General features: G+C 37.7%; 3 protein-coding genes across 5 annotated transcripts; 1 reads left to right on the forward strand and 2 right to left on the reverse strand.

Moving 5' to 3' along the window:
* Window positions 1–357: 357 nt before the first annotated feature.
* On the reverse strand, window positions 358–9,223 carry LOC112051796 (methionine aminopeptidase 1D, mitochondrial). Of its 3 annotated transcripts, XM_024090589.2 has the most exons (7): window positions 9,079–9,223; window positions 8,869–8,973; window positions 2,591–2,804; window positions 2,291–2,482; window positions 1,795–1,902; window positions 867–1,020; window positions 358–594 (listed from the first exon to the last, which is right to left on the reverse strand). In XM_024090589.2, exons 2-7 carry the CDS (start codon window positions 8,913–8,915, stop codon window positions 404–406), a joined length of 906 nt encoding a protein of 301 aa, XP_023946357.2. In that variant the 5' UTR covers window positions 8,916–8,973; window positions 9,079–9,223; the 3' UTR covers window positions 358–403. The 3 variants fall into 3 exon arrangements, with proteins under 3 accessions (XP_023946357.2, XP_023946354.2, XP_023946356.2); XM_024090586.2 differs by lacking the exon at window positions 8,869–8,973 and having other exon boundaries at window positions 9,026–9,207; XM_024090588.2 differs by having other exon boundaries at window positions 8,869–9,181.
* Window positions 9,224–9,598: 375 nt separating this feature from the next.
* LOC112051794 (cyclin-dependent kinase 10) lies at window positions 9,599–15,724 on the forward strand. The gene is made up of 8 exons (XM_024090584.2): window positions 9,599–9,754; window positions 9,836–9,954; window positions 10,034–10,106; window positions 10,916–11,090; window positions 12,005–12,207; window positions 12,651–12,878; window positions 13,697–13,915; window positions 14,662–15,724. The coding sequence occupies exons 1-8, from the start codon at window positions 9,745–9,747 to the stop codon at window positions 14,847–14,849; spliced, it is 1,215 nt and encodes a 404-aa protein (XP_023946352.1). The 5' UTR covers window positions 9,599–9,744; the 3' UTR covers window positions 14,850–15,724.
* Window positions 15,725–23,111, reverse strand: LOC112051803 (zinc finger protein 280A-like). The gene is made up of 7 exons (XM_052881926.1): window positions 22,991–23,111; window positions 22,119–22,219; window positions 21,856–21,918; window positions 19,180–19,907; window positions 17,990–18,178; window positions 16,910–17,018; window positions 15,725–15,944 (listed from the first exon to the last, which is right to left on the reverse strand). The coding sequence occupies exons 1-7, from the start codon at window positions 23,109–23,111 to the stop codon at window positions 15,837–15,839; spliced, it is 1,419 nt and encodes a 472-aa protein (XP_052737886.1). The 3' UTR covers window positions 15,725–15,836.
* Window positions 23,112–23,398: the final 287 nt, after the last annotated feature.

Below are 23,398 nucleotides of genomic sequence, written 5' to 3' on the forward strand. Positions count from 1 at the left end.
TGACTAAATAAATTTGTATGTAAATTAATGGAATACCCACTTTTATAAATAAATTTTAAAAAATATAATATTTTTTTTTAATTTTACTAAAAGGTACAAAGGTAGAGGTCTGTGCTCTGTATCATGGTGTGTGCGACAGTTGCCTGTATGGCGTTCCTACTATGTATTATTATTGTGAATCGTAGCAACTTTAAAAGTGAAACACTGTCACCCGCACCATTCTGCAGCACACAAACTGGATTAGTATAAAAATTATTTAATGAAAAATTTGGGTGCCTTACGATAAAACGAAATTGAAAATAATTAATCTCTGTGCCATTCTATTTACAAGACAAAAATGGAAATAAAACGTGTATGCAACCCATAAGTTGTTTATTTGCCTTTCTAAAGTTACTTTTTCTAGCTATTTAGTCAACACTTCAGTTCCATCTTTGGTGATAAGCACTGTATGTTCTGCTTGGGCTGCTCTAGATCCATCTTCAGTGATAATAGTCCAGCCATCATCTAATATAACTGTATTCTCTTTACCATGTGAAAGGACAGGCTCAATTGTAAATGTCATCCCTGGTTTCATTATACCTGGATAATGGTTGACTAAAAATAGAAAAAGGAATAAGTTACTAAAGTAAGTCTGTTTTTGTATTGTTTGTTTTGTTAATAATGTATGCCAATATAATTTTCCTATTCCCATCATTAATTAGTTGTGAACACTTGTGTGGGTACAACACTAGTGCAACAAGTGAGTATTAAATCTGTCCACCTCAATAACTCTTGAGTTGCTAAGGTTTCAAGCACAATAAAAGAAAATAAGTATCTATGGGTAGTAGTCTATAAGTAAATTACTGTTTTTTTAGTTGTAAACATACTTGTGTGGTAGATGTCAGGAGGTCCATGAAAATATTTTCCAATGCCATGACCAACAAACGCTGGTAATACTGTGAGCTTATTTTTCTTAGCGACCCTGTATATCCTCATACCAATGTCACAAAATGGTACATCCGGCCCACATACATCTATAGCCTGAAACAAATTTTTACATTACTATTCAAGATACTAACCTCTAAAGAATGTTATATTGTTGGTAGCAAGAAGCAGGGGCGTAGCTACCGCCATATCAATGATACGGGGTCCCAGGACTACAGCGCCCCATGTAGTCTTTGAGTGAAATCAAAAATTTGTAAAATGTAGGTAATCCACAATCTCTTTTTTCCCTAGTAAAGTGTGTGCCCAAAAGTTGGGAATATCATACATAGGTTAAATCGCTAAGATATTTCTTATAGGCAAGCAGTTTTGTTTCTTTTGTGAGAAATCTTGACCTTTCATTTGGCAACGCATGGCGCAGTGGGTAGTGACCCTGCCTCTCTGCATCCACGGCCGTGGGTTCGATTCCCACAACTGGAAAATATTTGTGTGATGTGCATGAGTGTTTTCCAGTGTCTGTGTATTTATACATTATATATAAGTATTTATATGTAGTATATAATTGTATATTAATATTATAATATCAACTATCTTAGTACCCATAACACAAGCTACTCTGTATGCTTACTTTGGGGCTAGATAGAGATGTGTATTGTTTAAGTATATTTATTTATTTTAAAATAAAAAAAAAAAAAAAAAAAAAAAAAAAAACGCTACACCACTGGTATGAAGCTGAAGTACCTGCTTCTTAACAACTGCTGCTGACATAGTAGTAGTAAGATGAGTTTTTTCTTATTATTTATTGAATTCTACATGGAAAAATCACAGATGTAAGAAATTTTGCTCCTGAATTTAAAAAATCTGTGGTTTTACCTGCCTAAGACATTCATCAGTAGTGTGAACTAGATGTAGGCCTTGATCATCAACATCTCCAACCAGAAATGTTTTTGAACAATCTCCATGGTAACCATTAAAAAAAACCTGGAAGGCAAAAGCAAATAATTTAGTACAGATATTGAACTTTTTAAAATTGTTTGGCTTTGGTTGTAATAGTAAGCTGTACAAAGTATAAAGTGTAGTATCAAGAAACTCAATAAAATCGGCCAAGTGAGAGTCAAACACACACACAAAGGGTTCCATACCATTAACTGTAAAAACAGCAAAAAATTATCACATTTGCTGTATGGAAACCCCCCAAAATATTTATTTTATGTCTATCACAGTTCATGAGATACAGCCTGGTACAGACAGACATATGGACACCAGAGTATATAATAATAGGGTTCTGTCCTGGTTTGCCCTTTGGGAACCAAACCCTAAAAAATTGCAGATATTATAAATTATTAAAGTTCATTGTATACCAACTTACTGTAATATCAACGTTGACTATATCACCATTCTTCAAGGGTCGTAGATCAGGAATTCCATGTACAGCCACATTGTTTACAGATGTGCAAACACTTTTTGGAAACCCTTTGTAATTTAATGGTGAAGGGTATGCTCCAGCTGCTATACTTAATGTATGGGCTAATTCATCTATATCATCGGTTGTTATACCTGGCTAACAAAATAATTTATAAAAAATCTTTAAACTACAGCATGGCCTTATAAATATGGACATTCATACATACAAATTTTTATAATTTTTTTTTAAATTAGTATGTTTTACCTGTATAAATGATCCAATCCTCTTTAAAATATTTGATGCCAATGTGCAACTAGATCTCATTCCTTTAATTTGTTCCTCATCTTTAATTTCAGGTTTCTTATTGACAAATACTAGTTTATTTGTTACATAGTCTGGCTGCACAATATAATCAGGGACTAGTCTACTTGGTGTAGTAGCGGCTGGTAAAACCTTGTCATACACACCAAAACGTTTTCTAAAATAATAAGCATTTCATAACTATTTTGTTTTTTTTCTGAATGTGTAAGTGGTAGAGAGCCTTAATAGCCCAGTGAATTTGACCTCTGCCTCTGATTCCAGAGGGTGTGGGTTTGAATCCAGTCCGAGGCGTACACCTCCCAACTTTTCAGTTGTGTGCATTAAAAGAAATTAAATATCACAGATCTCAAATGGTGAAGAAAACATTGTGAGGAAACCTGCATTTTTTTTTTTTTTTTTTTTCTCCTTTCTCTTATACTGTTACTCGGCAATCTGTCATTCGACATTGAGCCGTTCGTCTGTTGGTTAGAGGTTATGGGTCATCAGAAGGAGTAAGTCCATTAACAAATCTCCTATTATGCTGTATTCTAGCTATTTTTCTTGGCTAGATTTTGAACACTGTTGCGTTTCAGTCTGCAAAAAAGCAGGCTGCCGTCTCCTTCTAGATTGTTTGCCAAGTCATTGACATGCATTGCTAGTCGCTCCTGATATTTGATACTGTAGCACTGTATTTCCTGTCTGACTGTCTTAACATTAAGATCACTTTGGATATTCTTGTTACTTATGTATGGCGGGATGTTAAAAAGACATCTTAAAGCCTTGTTTTGAAATCTTTCCAGTATCTCAATGTTACTTGTACTGGCTGTTCCCCAAAGTTGTATACCATAAGTCCAGATCGGCTTCAATATAGCTTTGTATACTGCTAACTTGCTGGTACTATTCAGCTGAGACTTTTTGCCGGTCAGCCAGTACAGGTTTCTTAATTTTGTGTCAAGCTGTTTGCGCTTAGTCCAAATATGCTTACGCCATGTAAGCCGTCTGTCAAGATGCATGCCAAGATACTTAGCGTCATCTGCCTGAGGAAGCTCTTCATTAAAGAGTTTTACGGGTGGACATGTTTTTCTGCGAAGTGTAAATGTAACATGTGTGGATTTACTTTGGTTTGCTTTTATACGCCATTTTGTTAGCCAATCTTCAATCTCATTTAGATGGATTTGCAGGTTCAGTGAAGCTGCTTCCGGATTTTCGTGTACTGACAGAACAGCGGTATCATCGGCGTATGTTGCAGTTGTAGTGTTTTCTTTTATAGGCAAGTCAGCAGTAAACAGAAGATATAGTACGGGGCCCAAAATGCTTCCCTGTGGGACACCAGATTCAATATTGTATAGCGGCGATACTTCATCTTGGCATTTAACTTGGTAGCATCTATTATGCAAATAAGAATCTAGAAGGCAGTGGAATGAGTGTGGTAGGAGCTTTTTTGTTTTATATAGGAGCCCTTTATGCCAAACTTTATCAAAAGCCTGACCTATATCTATAAAGACAGCAGAACAATACTGTTTGTTTTCTAGGGTTCTGCTAATGATGTCTACTAGACGGTGAATCTGTTCTACAGTGCCGTGGTGAGAACGAAAACCAAATTGATGGGTTGGAATTATGTCCTGTAAGTAAGGTAAAAGTCGGTTGAGTAGGACTCTCTCAAATAATTTTCCTAGTATTGGAAGAAGACTTATTGGTCTGTATGATGACGTCTCCTGGGGTGGTTTACCAGGCTTTGGGACCATGACCACTTGTGCGATTTTCCACTGGCTAGGGAAATGACCTAGTCGAATACAGGCATTAAAAATAATAACTAGGAGCATGATTCCTTTGTGTGGCAGTTTTTTTAACAACATATCATCTATTTGGTCATATCCTGGAGCTTTTTTGCCTTTGAGATATGTAATGGCTCGAGTAACTTCTTTTGGAGAACAGCTATTCAGCGGCAGGCATACCAGAAACCTGCATACCAGAGAATTTTTCTTAATTTTCTGCATGGGTGAAGTCTGCAAATCTGCATTGAGTCAGCGTGGTGGACTATTGGCCTATTCATTCTCATTCTGAGACATGACTTAAGCTCAGCAGCTCAATATGTGTTGAAGTGATGATCTACTGGAGGCTCCTTAATGGGACCTCAACAGCATCATCAGAAGCTTTGGGCGAGCACAGAAACACCATTGGGCGATGTTAAAAAACCCACATCTAGGTGACGTTTTATAATTAATGCCAGATATGGCCCAGAAAAGAAACCCACATCTACTTTCTTTGTGAATCTCCTTCCCCATGCTAACAATCGACTTGTTAAAGACATTAAGTACATTTACCATCAGTCTGTCAAAATTGAAGACCCTAGAAAAAGTAAAACGATCGTACAGTGTCAACGTTGTCAGCAATATGGCCACTCCAAAAACTACTGTATGAGACCATTTCGCTGCGTCAAGTGTGCCCAATCGCATAAAACATCAGAATGCCCCAAACGCGACAGAAATACCCCTGCAAAATGTGCTTTGTGTCTTGGATCACATCCTGCCAACTATAAAGGATGCGAGGTTTATAAAGAAATTCTAGCTAGGAGGTCAACCAAACAACCATCCAGAAAACCAATAAACTCTTCAAATAAAAGGTCGGAAGGGCAGAATTCTGAACAACCAAAATCATCAAAACTCAGGATGGATTATGCAGAAGCCGTCAAAACCAAAAACAAACAACAATCTCAAGAACCTCAAACAACATATGATGATCGCTTAAGCTTTAACTTAGAACAAATTCTCATTAAGCAAAGTGAAAAATTTGATCTCATCTTACAACAAATGAGTACTCTAATGAGCCTCATCACAACGCTTGTAGATAAATTAGCCCAAAAATAGGTTTAAGAATTGCTACTTGGAACATCAATGGCCTAAGTCCAAACAAAGAAGAGGCAGAGTTATTGTTAAAACTTCACAAACTTGACGCCCTACTTATTACTGAAACGCATTGTACTAATAACAGCTGCATTAAATTTGATGGATTTAGTACATACCTAACCAATCACCCCGATGGCACAGCTCATGGTGGCACAGCTATTATAATCAGAAGCTCTATAAAACACCATAGCCTCCCCGACTACCAGTTAAGCCATACTCAAGCTACTATTGTGTCTGTGAGAGATAAATGTGGATTCTTCAACTTGGCTTCTGTCTATTGCCCACCAAAATATAACATTAGTGCAGCCATGTTTTCAGAGCTTTTCTCGACTTTTGGTGATCGTTTTGTAGCTGGTGGTGACTGGAACTCAAAACACACCTACTGGGGTTCAAGACTGACAACAACAAGAGGCAGACAACTAAACCTAGCTATGACTTCTAATAATTTATTACCTATCTCCACAGGCGAACCAACATACTGGCCAACAGACAGGAATAAAATACCCGATCTTCTCGATTTCTTTTTCGTAAAAGGGCTGTCTCAACACTATTTTAAAGTCGATTCCTGCTATGATAGCTCTTCTGACCACACCCCTGTATTGCTAACTGTAAGCACTACCATTATTCACATTGAAAAACCTGAAAGTCTTTTCAACCGACATACAGATTGGAACTGCTTTCGGGAGGTCTTAGAGCCACGAATCAAATTAGATACTGCATTAAAAACGCCGGAAGACGTCGAAAATGCTACTCTTCATATAACTAATCTAATACAGGAAGCTTGCTGGAGTAGCACACCTCCTGTAAATAATGATCCGGAATCCTCAAATATCCCCATGCAAGTTAAAATAAAAATCTTGGAAAAACGAAGGTTGAGACGCGTTTGGCATACCAGCAGACATTACTCTGACAAGAGAGCTTTTAACCTAGCATGTAAAGAGCTAAAGGATATGCTACAGGAAATAGAAGATAGTACCGTAAACCAAAAACTGTTATCAGCCTCCCCAACTTCTGGCTCTGATTACTCCCTGTGGAAGCTGACTAACACAATAAGCAGGCCGATACAAGTGAAACCACCTCTAAAACTAGAAAATGGAACCTGGGCCAGGAGCTGCCAAGAGAAAGTGAATGCTTTTGCTGAACACCTTGCATTAGTATTCACCCCAAATGAATCAGGGAATAACAGCTACTTTGAGGACTCTGTAGAATCAACTGTAAATGCTCCCTATCAGCTAAATGTTCCTCCAAAATCGGTCTCACCTCGTGAAATAGCACGACTAATTAGAGAATTAGACAACAAGAAGGCACCCGGGTTTGACTTAATCACAAAAGAGGTCTTGATAGAGCTACCCAAGAAAGCATTAGTTTTTCTATCATACCTATTTAACGGTATTCTGAGAACACAATATTTTCCGAGAATATGGAAGGTGTCTCAGATACTGATGATTCACAAAGCGGGGAAACCACCACATGACATCAAATCTTATCGACCCATAAGCTTATTACCAACCTTGTCAAAACTATTCGAGAAAGCCCTTCTGGAAAGATTAATACCAATTTTAAATGAAAACAACTTGATTCCTCCTCATCAATTTGGCTTTAGACAGCATCATTCGACAGTAGAACAAGTCCATCGAGTGTGCGATAAAATTCGAAAATCCCTAGAACATAAAGAATATTGTGCTTCTGCTTTCTTAGACATTCAGCAGGCATTCGATAAGGTCTGGCACAAAGGTCTTTTGTGCAAACTCAAATCAGTGCTACCACATAGCTACATACCACTTCTCTCCTCCTATCTGTCTGATAGAATTTTTCAAGTAAAAGAAAAAGACACAACATCTTCGTTTTTCAATATTAGCGCTGGTGTGCCGCAGGGATCTGTTTTGGGGCCTACTCTATATACAATATACACAGCCGACCTACCGACTCTATCAAATATTACAACAGCAACATTTGCCGACGACACAGCTATATTAGCAAGCCATAAAAATGCTACTTCAGCATCAGCACTGCTGCAAACAGGTCTTGATCAGGTTGCAACATGGCTGCGGAATTGGAGGATTAAGACAAGCGCCAATAAATCTGTTCAGGTCACGTTTGCTTTAAGAACAGGAGATTGTCCGCCGGTCCATCTAGATAACAACACTTTGCCTCACAATGAACACGTCAAATACTTAGGCCTATATCTAGACCGCAGACTCACGTGGAAAAAGCATATAAAAACTAAAAGAGAAGAGCTGAATATCAGATTTAAAACATTCCACTGGCTTTTAGGCAGAAACTCTAAGCTGTCCGTTGACAACAAGCTGCTTATTTACACGTGCATCTTGAAGCCGGCCTGGGCCTATGGCGCTCAACTGTGGGGTAGTGCATGCGACACTAGCCTAAATATCCTGCAAAGAATGCAAAATAAAATACTACGTACTATCGCCAACTCGCCGTGGTTTATCACGAATGAGGAACTACATCATAATTTGCAAATTTGCACAGTAAAGGACGAAGTTAGGGGGCTAGCCAAAAGATACAAGAAGCGACTCCTTATTCATCCTAATATCTTAGCAAACAGACTCTTGACTGATGACTGTCCGAGGCGTCTTAAACGTAAACGCATACTCGACCTGGACATTTAAAAAACAGGACGCACCAAATGAGCGCCGACTCCTAATGAGGATCGACCTCCACAAGACAAAGACACTCGCAACATATTTGTTTATAGTCTTAGGACTGATCGCAGATTGGCCGTACAAGAAAAAAAAAAAAAAAAAAAAAAAAAAAAAAAATCTAGGTGACGTTGGATATCAGGGACTTCACTGGATTATTGAAGGTTGCCACCTTAGGCTTATAGTTAGCTACGTAGCTTCCTGTCCTGGGTTTGAGTCCCAAGTCAGTCTGTGGAATAAGCTTTTCTTACTTCTGTAGCCCTTTACGCAGTTAGTGGTGTCACTTTACTGTATGTTTTTCTTTTACAAGTTAGTCCTTGAACACCGTCTCACCTGATGGTAAGTGATGATGCAATCTAAGACACGGATGCGGGCTAACTTGCTAGGAGTAGGATGAAAATCCACACCCCTTTTGGTTTCTACACGACATCATACTGGAACGCTAATTCGCTTGGCGGTATATCTTAGCCAGTAGGGTGTGCCTTGGATTGCATATTAAGTCATTTGCAATCATCCAATAGTGATTGTAGAATGGTTTATCATAATCACCCTAAGCCTGACAAACCTAATTGGAGCTGCATGGTGGATCTCCCTATCCCTGCTCCTGGATTTAAGGAGGGATATATAGAGGGCTGATAAAATAAATTGACCAAATTACATAATTTGAAAGACTTACGTTAGTTCCTTTTGAATTCGAGGATTTACTGATTTAGGAATTCTCATAGCTTTTGGGTGTTGCTTTTAATTATACTGATAAAAAATATTTGTTTTGGGATTGGATCTGTGGGTTGGAATTAGAAATATGAAATGAGAAAATTATGTATAACGCTTACATATTAGTACGCCAAAACCGGCCTACAGGTTCAATAATGTTAAGTGAACGAACCATGATGAGTAACAGAAAAATTTAATACGGTTTTATTGCAAAATTTAAAATTTTTTCATTTGTTTTGGTTTCGGTTTGTAGTATTTGTTGACTTTTGGGTTGGGTTATTTTTTCGTGTTTGACTTTGACAGTTTTGAGCAATGAGCTTAAAGTAGAATGTTTATAGGGTTTTGAATGAATTTGATGAACAGAGTTTAAATCATAGAGGAATTAGATAAGGAGATGCATTGCACCCTCAGACCAATTATAGATGGATCTGTATCGCTTTCACAGTCACGAATAAAATTGTCTGTCATTTTCTGAGGAAAACGAGCTTAGATTTGGTATATGTCTTATAATAAACTAGAAGTTTTTGCCTGTTTTTTACACAATTCAATTACACAAAAAGGTATTTTGATAGAAAGTAACGTCTAGCGAGGCAGGTCCTATATAATAATTGGTCTGAGATACTATATACATTCTACTCTATGAGATACTCTTTGGTTGTAGTATCTATGTAATTATGTATTAATCTGTTTATGATGTGTGTTGTAGTTTGCGCTTGTTTGTTTACATAGAATAAATTTTAATTTAAATGAAATATTCATAATTATTTCGGATTTCCGTGTTTCTACTGTTACTATTAAATAGACGCAGTTATCGGAGCTGGACGTAAACTCTATTAAAATGTCTCAAAGTAAGTTTATCTAACAAAATTAAGTTTTATGCCAGTGCCAGGTTTTAACGAAATCAAAATTCTATTCGGTACTTCTTTCAGGTTCTGATAAACCTCTATCCACTCAAGATGTTGTGGACCCTACTGGTCCAGCAGCACGCAAAGGTGTGCTGATATCTTTCCGAACTGGAAAATCCATGGAAATTCCCGAAAAAGACATAGTAAGTCAACATAACCTCAATCAATCGATTTAAAATTATAAATTATGAAACTGGATGTTTGAATATTCTATGTCTGCAGTTAGGAAGGTGCAGATTCGTTGGAGAATTTGAAAAAATAAATCGCATTGGTGAAGGCACCTATGGAATTGTCTGTAAGTTTTCTTCCATTTATAATTTTGAAATAAACATTGTAGGCTAGTCGCAGTAGTAGGCGTGAACTTTATACATGCATTAAAGTACTGCATATAATATACCTAAGAGTTGCCTTCTTAGTGCTTATTAAATACAGATTTTTCAAGTTTGCTCAATTTTATTATTAGTGCATATCTTAATCGATAACCTTATGCACGCCACTGGTATCAATGTACAGCTAGACAGTGAGAGTCTCGCATTCGTCTATCTCTTTCCTTTTAATGCTATACTATAGATAGAGCGAAATAAAGGCAATTTCAAAGCTGCACTATCAAATTATAAAAACATTGTTAAATTATATTACATACTAGCTTCCGCCCGCGACTTCGTCCTCATGGTATAGTTACTTTGGGCTAACGCTTTTGCGAAACTTTAACCACTTACGCAGCGCACGCAGCGTAGGCTATCAATAGGAGCACATCCTCCGATTTTGAAACAATCTTTGCTTTTGGTGCTCTGTTCCTATTGGTCTATAAAACCTATAGCCTTCTTCGATAAATGGGCTATCTAACACTGAAAGTACTTTTCAAATCTGACCAGTGGTTTCTGAAATAAGCACGTTCAAACAAACAAACTCTTCAGCTTTATAATATTAGTATAGATTATACAATCAAATTGAAGTAATGGCATTTGAAAGAGTTTGGCCAATCAAAGTTTTGAATGAGATTGAAATCAATATTGAACCAAAATTGAATCGTTTATAAGCTTTACAGAACAGTGCTTAATAAAAAATTAAGATTATACACATTTATGAAAAAAATTATTACAGATAGAGCGAAAGACAAACTGAATGGCAACATAGTAGCATTGAAGAAAGTAAGAATGGATGTTGAAAAGGATGGCTTGCCACTGAGCGGCTTACGTGAAATCCAAGTCTTGATGGCATGCCGTCATGAAAACATTGTACAACTCAAAGAAGTGTTAGTTGGAAGGTCACTGGAGAGGTATATTTTATTGTTTATTTAAAACTAGCCAAATTCAACTACTTTTTTCTGTTGGCTCAATCTAGTGGGTAATTGTGTAACCTGATTGGATCCGACAGCTCCATTTAATGAAATGTCAAATAATATCCATTAATGAATTGTCAAATTCCTAGGAAAACTGCCAGTTTTACAATAATAATGGATTGAATTAGCTGTCAAATGGATCCAATCGATTTACGCAATTAACCCCCAATTATATGACCTAATATATAATATAACATTATGAACTAATTAAAAATGGCTATATAGTTAGTCTGTATGCTGTAGAAGCAGGTGCGAGAGAATTACCAGCAAAATCTCTCTATAACTTGCTTAAAGACCTTGGCCTCTCTAGAACTGCAGCAAGTTTTATATTAGAACAGTTATCCAAAGCTGCTTTAATAGGATCTTACCACATTTGGCTAGGCAGGGAGAAAACACGAGCAGAGGAGGGGAGTGTTAATTGTTTGTCAAGGAATTCCTTAAAACTACATCCTGTAGTCACAAGTCCAAGACTCTGCTCTGAGTCTTTTTCTACCACGCGATAGATCCGGTACCTGCACAGTGAATCCATGGAATCCTAACATATTTGTCTCTGATTATTCAATGACAAGGTAGCCCTTGACCGTGATCTCTCCAGACATTAAGACCATGCAGACTAAGATGGAACCAGGCTCTTATAAGGTTTCTATGTAGAATAATGGTACTAAAGTTCTAAAATGCTTTATAAAAATATATATAATCCCATACTGCCAAACATACCCGAGACCTTTCTATTGAAAACTAGCATTACCAACTATGTCAGATCGTCAAATATAATTTACCTGCAACTTCCAAACCACCAATATCATTGACATTATGCATTTTAAATCTTAAATCAAATACATTTTTTCTAGTATCTTCTTATCAATGGAGTACTGTGAACAAGACTTGGCTTCGTTGCTTGACAACATGACGTCACCATTCACAGAGTCCCAAGTGAAATGCTTAATGCTCCAAGTGTTGAAGGGCTTGAAGTATCTGCACGCTAATTTCATAGTGCACAGAGATCTTAAAGTCTCTAATCTGTTGCTCACAGATAAAGGATGTGTCAAGATAGGTAATATGTTTTTTTCTAACATTTATTTATTAGTCCCTTTTTTAATATTAAAATTTTATAAAAAAAATCATCATTCTGGCTCTGCTGCCTTGTTCTGCTTCGGTGGACTGGCAGCCTTAGATTATGTTTATTTTATATATTATTTCGATTTCTAGTAACACCAGCTACTTTGCCCAACCATTAATATACACATAACTAGATAGAATAGATGTACTATATTTGACACATTTTCCATTGTTACTACTATGTCAGATTCGATATTGGTTGTAGCATGATGTTATGTAGATAAATGGGACCTCTATTTTAAATATAAGTAAATGTATACAATGAGTGCGACCACGGTTCTAGCTTGGCTATCTTTATATTTATGCACTCTATTTCTATCTGAAGTATTTTCTTGTTTCGTTATTTTTGACCCCTTTTTACGTAATTTTGTTTTCCAGCTGATTTCGGCTTAGCCCGTTGGCTAGGCGCCCCAGCACGTTGTGCTACGCCACGTGTCGTCACACTATGGTACAGAGCCCCAGAGCTACTATTGCAGTCGCCCAAACAAACCCCTGCACTGGACATGTGGGCCGCCGGGTGCATCCTCGGCGAGCTGCTGGCCAACAAGCCCTTGCTCCCTGGCCGGACAGAGATAGAACAGCTGGAACTTATTGTGGATTTGCTTGGTGAGTTTAAGAAGTATTACCTTATCTTTCTTTTATTGGAGTTAGCGACGAGTATATTGTAGTCTTTGTAACATTGTAACTGTTTTCGATTAATTGTTTTTTACTAGGTTTCTGCACCATTACTGGTTGCTTGTAGGTACACCAGCACTTTTCTGACTGAGATTATGTATTTTTACCTCATCAGGGTGTGTGAAAAAAGGTTGCGTTTATGTGCAAATCTGGACAATAGTTAAGTTAGTTTTAGTGTAAAAGTGGCTTATGAACATATTTTATGCCACTTATCTTAGCGAGGATCCTGAAATACAGGCTTTTACCATTTTAAATCAGGGTTCTCAGCACCAATGTAAAGAGTGTTCTATCTTGACCATACACCTACCAATTCTTCACTTATTCCAAACGCGGGACTATTTCGGCCTATATGTATCACCTCGCCGTCCAACCGGCGACAGCTTGCCTTTACTCCGTCGGACAAGCCAATAATATAAGTTAAACCTGCTGCAGCATGGGTAAGAAGAAAGGAAGCTATACAGTGTGGCGCCGTAATGCGTTACTTCACGAAGCGGTTTACCCTTCTATAAGAAGTTATCACTTAAAAAACCCCCACTGCTTCGCAAACTGGTCTCTAGATCAAGTTAGGTACAGGATAAGCTTTCACCTTGCCTCAAATACCTTCCACCAGCTCTCGGATATATCCTGATATATAAGTGACAAGAGTTGCTGGCAAGCGAACCAGCGCGCGGCAGCGCAGTTGAGGCGTTTTCGTTACGTGTCTGAGGCGTATTAATGAATATTGAGCTTTAATTGTATGTGGTTGACAGGAACACCGTCCGACGCCATCTGGCCGGAGTTCAGCGCGCTGCCCGCGCTGCAGAACTTCACGCTGAAGCAGCAGCCGTACAACAACCTCAAGCAGCGCTTCCCGTGGCTGTCGGCGGCGGGGCTGCGGCTGCTCAACTTCCTCTTCATGTACGACCCCAACAAGAGAGCCACCGCTGAGGAGTGCCTCCAGAGCTCGTACTTCAAAGAGCAGCCGTTACGTGAGTACCTATTATATATTCCAGCTCTTTCGCCGCAATTATGTCATCAGGGGTTGTCTATTACCTGTTAGAGATTGCTTTTAGCAATAAGGCTGACTTTGAATGCAAATTTTTAGTTTTAATTAGTTTTATATTGTGGGCAATAAAGTATTCTTCTTCTTCTACTTTACATTTATTACTAGCGGACGCTCGCGACTTGTCCAAGTGAAATTCAGTGTTTAACAAATCCCCGGAAACCATGGATTTTCCAGGAGAAAATGTAGCATATATCTTCTCTATTTATCAGTGAAAATTTCAATTGGTTCAGCCGTTCCAAAGATTAGCCTGGACAAACAGGGAGGCAGACACAAACACTTTAAAAATGCTTGATTGTGTTTTAGCATCATGTAATTTACTAAAAGCACGTAACCCTAAAAACCATAAAAAAATTAAACTTGTCTACCCGAGAGCTGGCGCTTGTTTGGCCCAAAGAATATTAAGCCTTGCCATCCTGATGGATAATAGCGTATTGGATATATTTTAGATGCAGGTGAGATGTGGAGCATTTTTTTGACATTGACCATATAGAAACTTGTGAAACATTCTGTGGCTGTAAAAGCATTTTGAAGTTTGACTTTGACGTTTGACCTTGACAACAAACATGACACTTTGGGCGTGTCTTGTTTGACACGTTTATGCAGCACAATATAGTTATAAGCTCGCTGATAATTTTTTTTTATTTGCCTATACTTGTTATTTTGTTCCAGCATGCGACCCGAAGCTCATGCCGAGCTTCCCTCAGCACAGAAACATGAAGGGCCAACAGAAGGCTACGTCCAACCAGCTCAACATTCCTCTCTCCAACCTGAACACTGGAGCGAACGATCAGACCAACAACTTGCCGGCCATTTCTGACTTACTCGGGTCACTTGTTAAGAAGCGAAGGCTGGAATAAATAAGTATATAATTTGTATTTAAAAACATCAATTTCAAAATTAAAACGGAACTTGACCCATAGAAGCGTGGCAAAATGAGGGTACACAAATATTTTGGATACCAAATAAGACCCTTTATATTTTGTGTGAAAGCCATTACATCTTATTAAGGTTTGGTTTCACTACCTTCTTAAGTCTCAAATAGCTTATTCACAAATTTCGTTTTTGTCATCGGGCATAAAGTGACAAAACTTATGGTTACACTATCCAATACTTATCAATAAGTGGCGTAACCGGCCCAAGTAGCTCAATCTAAAATCCAAATCCGTAAGGTTCTAGCTTCTGTTTTCGTCTGCACCATTGTCATATTATATACTGTTTCTTTGATATAAAAAAAACATGCATGTGTACCTATTACTGAAAAGAATTATGTTCTTTTGTTGATTTTTAAGTCGGATACGAAACGGAACCCTTAATATTTGTGTGGAAGCCATTAGGTACATCTTATTAAGGGCCAGTTTCACTACCTCTTTACGATTATAAGTCTCGGATAGCGTTTTCACAAACGCTTTCGTCTTCTGTTAAAAAGTAACAAAGTGACTAAACTCACGGTTAGACTATCTGATACTTATTAATTAGGTAATGGTCAAACTGGCCCAAGTATCTCAACAGTTGGGTAATCTGAAATCCCTAAGGTTCTAGCTTCTATTTTCGTCTATGCACTACTGTCATATTAATTATAATAATATTTTTTGGATATACATATGTATATCTATTATATATAACAAAAAAACTCATGTCCAAAAGATATTACTTAATAAAATTATGTTCTTTAAAAAATGGAAGGCTCACCAATTATAGTTCACTAAGAAATTAAATAAAAAGATAATTGAGAGTTTCAATTCTTTTATTTTGTAATGTGCCTAAAACTTATTTTATGTGTTGATCGTAGGTACCTCTAAGTTGTTTTTTTATATTGCTATTTTTTTAAACATCTTAATTTTTATTCAGTCTGTTGATCCATCTTCGTCCGCCGATAGTCCCATCGCTTGGCGAAATTTCTGATATTTTTGTATTGTGACAACATCGTTGCTCTTTGCTTTAACCTTTTCTTTCTAATAATCAGAAAAAAATTAAATACGTTTGCAAACCTGTATGCTGTGGCTATGGTTAGGTACATTAAAAAGTTAATAGGCATAATTTATTTTATGAGTATTTAATAAATATTGTGGTTTAAGAGATGACGTGATAGTCCAGTGGATATGACCTCTGGATTCGGAAGGCGTAGGTTCGAATCCGGTCTCGGGCATGGACCTTCAACTTTTCAGTTATGTGCATTTTAAGAAAATATATCACTTGTCTCAATCGGTGAAGGAAAAACATCGTGAGGAAACCTGCATACCTACGAATTTTCTTAATTCTCTACGTGTGTAAAGTCTGCCAATCCGCATTGCTCCAGCGTGGTAGACTAAGGCCTTAGTCTCTCATTTTGAGAGGAGACTCATGCTCAATAGTGAGCAGAATTTATGGGTTGTTAATGATGATGATCATGATGATGATGAAGAGCAAAAGAAGTTATTAGTAGGTATTCGCCAAACCAAGCCCGCTCAGTGGCGGATTTACTTTGCCGCCAGTAGGCTATTGAACTTTTGCAGCCCCTACTGAACTCTGAAATTCGATAGTTTCGCAATCAATACAATTACCTTAAATTGTGTCAATAAAATTGCAAGTTTTTAAATTTTAAAAAGACTGTACAAAATGTACACACCTAAAATATAAATAAAAAGATTTTTGGGTCAAAATGTCAACCCCTAAAATCTGCCGCCCTAGGCTTTAGACTTTGCAATACGGCGAATTACACAGCTATTATTAACTAGTTACTACGCATTCATACGCCTCGTATTAGCGGACACTGAAGGTTGGCGCTGTCATTTATAGAAGTACAGAAAACACAGCCTAATAATAATCTGTAAACGAAAACGTCGGAAAAAAATCAGATCTAAGTAGGAAGTTAATTAGTACCTACCTACATATCTATATCTACTTTAAATATAACAATTGTAAACTTAATGTAACTTACGATTTCTCTCTCTTGTTTTTCCAAACTTTTCAAAGTCCGTACACAGTGCGAGCAAAGTATGACGTCTTCCATATGATTTACCGTTTTCTTGCGGTGGTGATGTTTCAACCTAAAAAAGGCAATTTCGGATTTTTACTCGGAAACTCAGCTAATTTACATAAAAACCTACATAGGTATGTATGTACTCGTATGGCTGTATAACAAGACCGATATGAGATGGTCCGTGCCTTTAGTTTCATAAATTCGCTGAAGTTATTACCTGAATAGCAATCGAGCTACGTACCCGTTTTAGTTTACCTACGTCCAAATCTTCCGTACATATTTTGGCAGCCAATATGTAGCATGCTATTGCTCGGGCAGCATAAATCGAACATATGCGGCCAAAACGTATTTCGACTTACCTCTGCTTCAACAATCTACATATTTTATATGCAGGGACAGACTAGTTAGAGACCTACTCGCTCGTAACATTTGCGATTGCGTACCAATATAGATACCTACGTTGGCATGTGGCCGATATACGGCATTTGTTATTACAAAACGACGTTTTTGAAATAATATTTAAATAGATTTTTTTTTAGTTTAATCGGAAAAACGGGTATAGGACTTCCATCAGGTCATTTCCATCTTTAATTGTAAAGTCTTTTGCAAAGCATCAAGTTAGGCGTTTCTTATGATTTTTTTGAATGTTAGCCATGTCAATAACAAGACCCATCTAATTAATTGAAAAGTTGGCTGGTAGTATTTAAGACAAAAATATACTTAGTCCATCAACAATTTAACCTAAGACTAAGACCTCCTGAATTTGTGTGTGGGTCTTAGAGCTATTAAACCTTAATAAAGAGCAAATTCGGTAGCGGCAGCGCTATTCTGTAACGCATTGAAACTCGACGTCGACGATGTCTCTATCTTTCTCTGTTTAACACGTTACTATAGAAAGAGTTAAGAAACAAATTCGAAACTCGCTATCGAGTTATACAAACGCTGTTAGAGAATTGCAATAATTATGATTTATACCATATGGTATGAATTATATTCGTAACTACAGGCTTTTGTTAATAAGTTTCAATAATGGCTTACAGTTTCCCACAATAATCACACTGCAGTTTATCCGAGCGATGCGTTACGATATGCCACCCCAGTTCCTGGTAGGTGGGGTAGCGATCTGTACATCGTGGGCAGGCGATCTTGCCCTCCGACATCCCACCGTTGCTCTGGTGCTCTAGGAGTTGTTGCGACGTTTGAAAATTCTGATGACAACTGCGACACCTACAAAAAATGCATTGCTTTGTTATTAGGCCGGATCTAGACGTGTGTAAGGTTTATTGTAATGTCACGTGAAATACGTATAAATATAATGTGTGGATGGAACAGAGTTTACGTACATAAAACTCACGTAACGCACACATCACACATCACTCATCATTGCATGTTGGTTTTTAGCTCAAAGGTGTGTGTGTCGTATACACTATAAGAAGTACAATTCCCGTCCCGAATTAAAGAAAACCATAGAATTATAGTAATTCACAACAGACTGTGAGCCGTGGTAGCCACAGGGCATCCGGGGCATGCAACTTTTCAGTTGTGTGCATTTTAAGAAATTAAATATCACGTATCTCAAACGGTGAAGAAAAACATCGTGAGGAAACCTGCACACCTGAGAATTTTAACAATTCTCTGCGTGTGTGAAGTCTGCCAATCCGTATTGGGCCAGCGTGGTGGACAAAGGCAAATAGCCTAACCCCTCTCATTCTGAGAGGAGACTCGAGCTCAGCAGTGAGCCGAATATGGGTTGATAATGATGATGATGACAACAGACTATAGTTAGACCTTAATACTTATTTAAAGGTATATAACCGGCGACGTAAAATAAGATCACAAAATAACATGCGTATGGAAAAGTTTCTAACAAAACCCAAATTCATCAAAATCATAGACAGATAATATTATTAAAATATAAATTAGGTAATGTATTAATTTAGTATTATCGTTAATGTCAGCCAAATTTAACGCCCAACTACTGGAGTATCAGAACAGAATCGGTATCATACATTTTGTATGCCGCACATCAGAAGCCATCAGAACATGTTACATCACATAAGTGTAAACGTTGCCTTATACAATGTATGATACGATTTTGATGCGTCATGACACGACACGTCAGACAAATATAAATCTTCATAAATGGAAGCGGGCAATGAAGTGTGGACCAACAAATATACTCCAATACGGGTCTGATTTAAGTATAGTAATAATTTATATCGCCTTACATAAAAATGTTGGGTTGCAAATGATAAGCCATGTGCTCTATAATTTTTTTCGGATAAAAGTAGTGAAACTTTTTCTCGCAGCATGTGACGTAGCCAGGCACACCGTGTCGATCTTTGTAATGTTTCATTAGAGATCTAAAGTGGAAGTCTTGCTTGTGACAAATGCAACACTCCATTTTGTAAAATAGTGTTATTTGTTTATCTAAAGCCGCGCCTTGCTTGGCTGGACGGCCGTCTACCAATACAATGGGGTCCAACACATCATTCGACTGAACATCTGCGTTTTCCTTAATATCTTTTTCCTTTAGTTGACTAGGTTTGTTGCTAGATGCAGTACTGTTAAGTAAAGATTTATCTATGCTCTCAGTTATTGCAAACTCATCTAAAGGCATTACTTCTAAGAATCTCATATCAGCGGGAGACTTTCTTTTCTGAAGTTTCAGGGTATTCGCATCTCCTTGTTGGAAATCGGTTGGTGGCACTTTCACTTTAGGGGAAGTCTGTTTTGAATTGTCATTGGATTTTATATCGTTTTCTTTGTGTTTCGGAATCGCTGCGATTATGGGGTGAAGTTTATGCCGCTCCGTGTTGATTGCGTTACTTTTAATGTTGTGAAACTCCAAAAACTTTTGTGTTTTGTCTACTTTCACTGTGTAAAGGTGCAAAATAGATACTTGCTGTAGACAATCGTGGCATATTGCCTTGGGGAGGTTGTCGTCGCTGTAAATCTGTAAATATTTTGTTTAAATGATTGATCTCACTTTACACTATACATATACCTATTCTAAGAAGTAGATAAGCGCTTTAACTTAGGAGGTAACTATATTTTATTTCACGAATTTCCTCGAGTTTCTACGTGCAATCATAGAGAAACGCTAAAATGTTTGGTGGTACCTATGTAGATCCGCAGACGAACCAAAGGCACTGACATAGCTCAGCGAGTCGCGAAACTGAACTGGCAATGGGCAGGCCACATAGTTCGAAGAGCCGATGGACGCTGGAACCCCAAGGTGCTGGAAATTGGAATGGCGACCCCGTGGTAAGCGCAGTGTTGGTCGACCCCCCACTTGGTGGACCGAGGATATCAAGCGGGTTGCAGGGAGCCGCTGGATGCTGACGGCTCGAGACCATTGTACTTGGAGGTCCATGCAAGAGGCCTACGTCCAGCAGTGGACGTCCATAGGCTGATAATGATGATGATGTAGATTAGTAAGTAGCCACATCCGCAGTCTACCTACAGAACTGTGACAATATTGAAATGTAAAATCCCAAGGGTTTGCGCAGACAAAAATAAGTTGCGAGGTTCTAGGGGTTAATCTCTGGGTTTACTGACCCGATATACCAAGTTATTTGAGTACATAGGGAACTACGCGAGTGAAACCGTAGGGCGGCCGCTAATTAAAGATATTGAGTAAATAAAATACAAAGTACTGACAACAATATCGAAAAGTCTTTTCAACTTGCGTTTGATCTCTGCGTTAAGCGGTTTTAATTTGGATACATCAGTACACAAACACAGTCGGCACAACAGCTCACGCACTATAGTTTTTTCCAAAATCGTGAAGTCATTCATACTGATGATTTATTGTTAAAGTAAAATAAATAAATGAAAAATGGTGTTTAATAGGCCATTACAAAATTCGGATTGTTTTCAATCCATACTTCAAACTATCATTCAGCATTGACAACTACTAAGTGGGTAGGTTGTCTATAGAGGTTAATATATTAAAAAGTGTAATTTGAATAGATCCACTATTCAAATTAATAAAAACTCGTTCATTGCTTATTTAATATCGCATCTATCAATCCATATTTAAATGTAAAAGTGTGTGTGTCTGTATGTTTGTTTGTCCGTCTTTCACGCACAACGAAGCGACGAATTGACGTGATTTTCTAAATGGAGATAGTTGAAAGGATGTAGACTACTTTTAGGTCTCTTTCTTAAACCCCGCTTCCCTAAAAATGGGGGTTAGAAGTTTGAATTTTTCAAGGTAGAAAGCTAGAAATTGGTATGCAGATTATTTTTAGCTAATAGTAACTGTGTATGTAAGAAAATCTTGGATACTTAATTTGGCCCACTTACCGATCTTCGTGTAGGATGAAATTTTGCACACGCTCTGAGCTCTGATGACAATACATGACTAGCTAAGAAATGTCATTACAAATCCAATATGGCGGCCTCCCCAAGATGGATGGCCGAATGGCGGTTTGAAATCCTGGGGGTGGATTTCAAACCGCCATTCGGCCATCCATCTTGGGGAGGCCGCCATATTGGATTTTATGGATATCAAATGAAAGGGTATGGGTATGCTGTTAGAAATACGAAAAAAATAGACACGTGACTTAAATCCAATATTTGTAATTTTAAGTGCGTGAAAAGCGTGTTTTTTAGTTTTTTAACTATTAAAAGTTATTTATATTGATCAATATTCCCCTTCTATGTGTGTGGGTGTTATTTAGGTAACCATTTCAGTTGATAAAACTGCTATTTACACTATTAGAATTTGAACCATGGCAATATGATGATTGTCGTGGGCAATAGCAAATTGCTGGTCGAAATATTTTTCCGACGATTAAAAGACCTGCCCACAGAGCATAATATGATTTAGGTATAAACGGTGCCGTGTGCTGTCTAGCGGATGAGGCAGCGGCGTGTGAAACCAATCAATTACTGACTCGGTACTGAGCCCCGAGCGTCGGAACCGATACTCTTTTAGAGCGTTCTGCTTTTATATCAATCTGTGTAATTGTCAACAAAAAATACCGTTTAAAACTATTAAGGGTATGTACAAAAATCCATTCAAAAGCTGGTTCCATCCATTCAAATTCTACTCTACTGATAGCAATTTCAGTATTGTAATTTTTTTTGATATTTCCTATAGATACTTGCGATGATGATGATGATGAAGTTCTGCTTGACCTATCGTTAATGGTGATACTTTGTCTTTAATGTCTAGAGTGCGCCCGGATGTGACAGGCAAAACGAAAATTGATTTTAAAAGTTCAGTTTCATGATTGTTGTTGAGTTGTGGTTTTGGATCTTGGGAAAAAGTCGTGGATCGAGATAGAAAATTTTCAGCTTTTGTTTCGTTCAAAAAAACTTAGTAGTCAGTCCCGGACTCCTGGTCATTATAATTATAAAAATTAACATGAGCTGATGCTTTTTTTTATGCATCATATCATTATGTGTCATATCTTTTAAATACGAACAATATTTTCATTCCCCTCCAACTATTCAAAAAAGTCCGTGTTAGGAGTGGGTACGACAACAGTCCAGCGAGTGGGAATCGAACCACGACCTCTCGGTGATAAGTCTGACCCCTTTACCTTATAGCTATTGAGGCTACGTATCCTCATAGATTATTCACCTTAAGAACGCTAGTCTGCATTGAACTAGGGTGATGGTTCAATGCTCCATATTCCCTTTTCTGTACCTATTGGAATTTTAAAAGGGCGGAAACTACATATTTTAGGTCCTGGTAACGAAGGGTACAATGACCTACTCAGTAAAGTCACTTATCACTGTTCTGTTCACGAGTAAACATCTTAATATATGGAATGTTGTGCTACCCTCATTTATCATATTTGTAGCTACGTCATGATTTTTGTGCTTTTTGATAACTTACCTATCACTTTTCAGCGGACGCCCTCAATTCGTTTATTTTCTCCTCTCTTTACGTTCGATTTCAATGAATTGAAGCTAAGGAACATTCCATTCCAAATATACGGATGGAAAACTGTAAAACTATGATAGATTGCAGAAAGTTGCAGACAAATTACTGATAGTAGAACTCGACGTACGAGAAGTTACGTCCTCGTAAGTATGCCCAGTGGACCAGATGAACAGTACTTTTACTGCCTAAGGGAGAAGCCACACGGTGCGGTGCGGTAGCGGCGCGGCGCAGGAGCGGTGTCGCTGCGGCGGCCTGCATATAAATATCAAAAACTAGCGGACGATGTCGTCCGCGTGGAAATCAATGTAAACTTTCAAGCCCTATTTCACCACTTTTAATCACATTATATTTCGTATTTTTTATGATTTATGAACAAATTTTTAAAACTGTAACTCTAAAAATTAAGGACTTTCCATACAAACTTTCAACCCCTATTTCCCCCCCTTCTTATTTTATTTTCGCAATAAAAACTATCCTATAACCTTCTCCATATTATGATCTCAAACCGAATAAAAGTTTTATTTGAATTCAATTAGTAGTTTCAG

This window comes from Bicyclus anynana, chromosome 1, assembly GCF_947172395.1.
Source record: "Bicyclus anynana chromosome 1, ilBicAnyn1.1, whole genome shotgun sequence".
Taxonomy (NCBI): Eukaryota; Metazoa; Arthropoda; class Insecta; order Lepidoptera; family Nymphalidae; genus Bicyclus; species Bicyclus anynana.

What these genes read in the sequence shown, in the direction of transcription:
- LOC112051796 (XM_024090586.2), bottom strand. Translation starts at nt 9,081, where the DNA reads ATGGTTCGTTCACTTAACATTATTGAACCTGTAGGCCGGTTTTGGCGT. An exon ending in GGATTGGATCATTTATACAG is followed by an intron (nt 2,483 to 2,590) that starts GTAAAACATACT and finishes TTATTTTGTTAG; the next exon opens with CCAGGTATAACAACCGATGA. An exon ending in CTGATGAATGTCTTAGGCAG is followed by an intron (nt 1,021 to 1,794) that starts GTAAAACCACAG and finishes AATTTGTTTCAG; the next exon opens with GCTATAGATGTATGTGGGCC.
- LOC112051794 (XM_024090584.2), top strand. An exon ending in AAATTCCCGAAAAAGACATA is followed by an intron (nt 9,955 to 10,033) that starts GTAAGTCAACAT and finishes CTATGTCTGCAG; the next exon opens with TTAGGAAGGTGCAGATTCGT. An exon ending in AGGCACCTATGGAATTGTCT is followed by an intron (nt 10,107 to 10,915) that starts GTAAGTTTTCTT and finishes AAATTATTACAG; the next exon opens with ATAGAGCGAAAGACAAACTG.
- LOC112051803 (XM_052881926.1), bottom strand. Translation starts at nt 23,111, where the DNA reads ATGCAGGCCGCCGCAGCGACACCGCTCCTGCGCCGCGCCGCTACCGCA. An exon ending in TGTGATTATTGTGGGAAACT is followed by an intron (nt 17,019 to 17,989) that starts GTAAGCCATTAT and finishes TGCCTTTTTTAG; the next exon opens with GTTGAAACATCACCACCGCA. An exon ending in AAAAACAAGAGAGAGAAATC is followed by an intron (nt 15,945 to 16,909) that starts GTAAGTTACATT and finishes TCTGATTATTAG; the next exon opens with AAAGAAAAGGTTAAAGCAAA.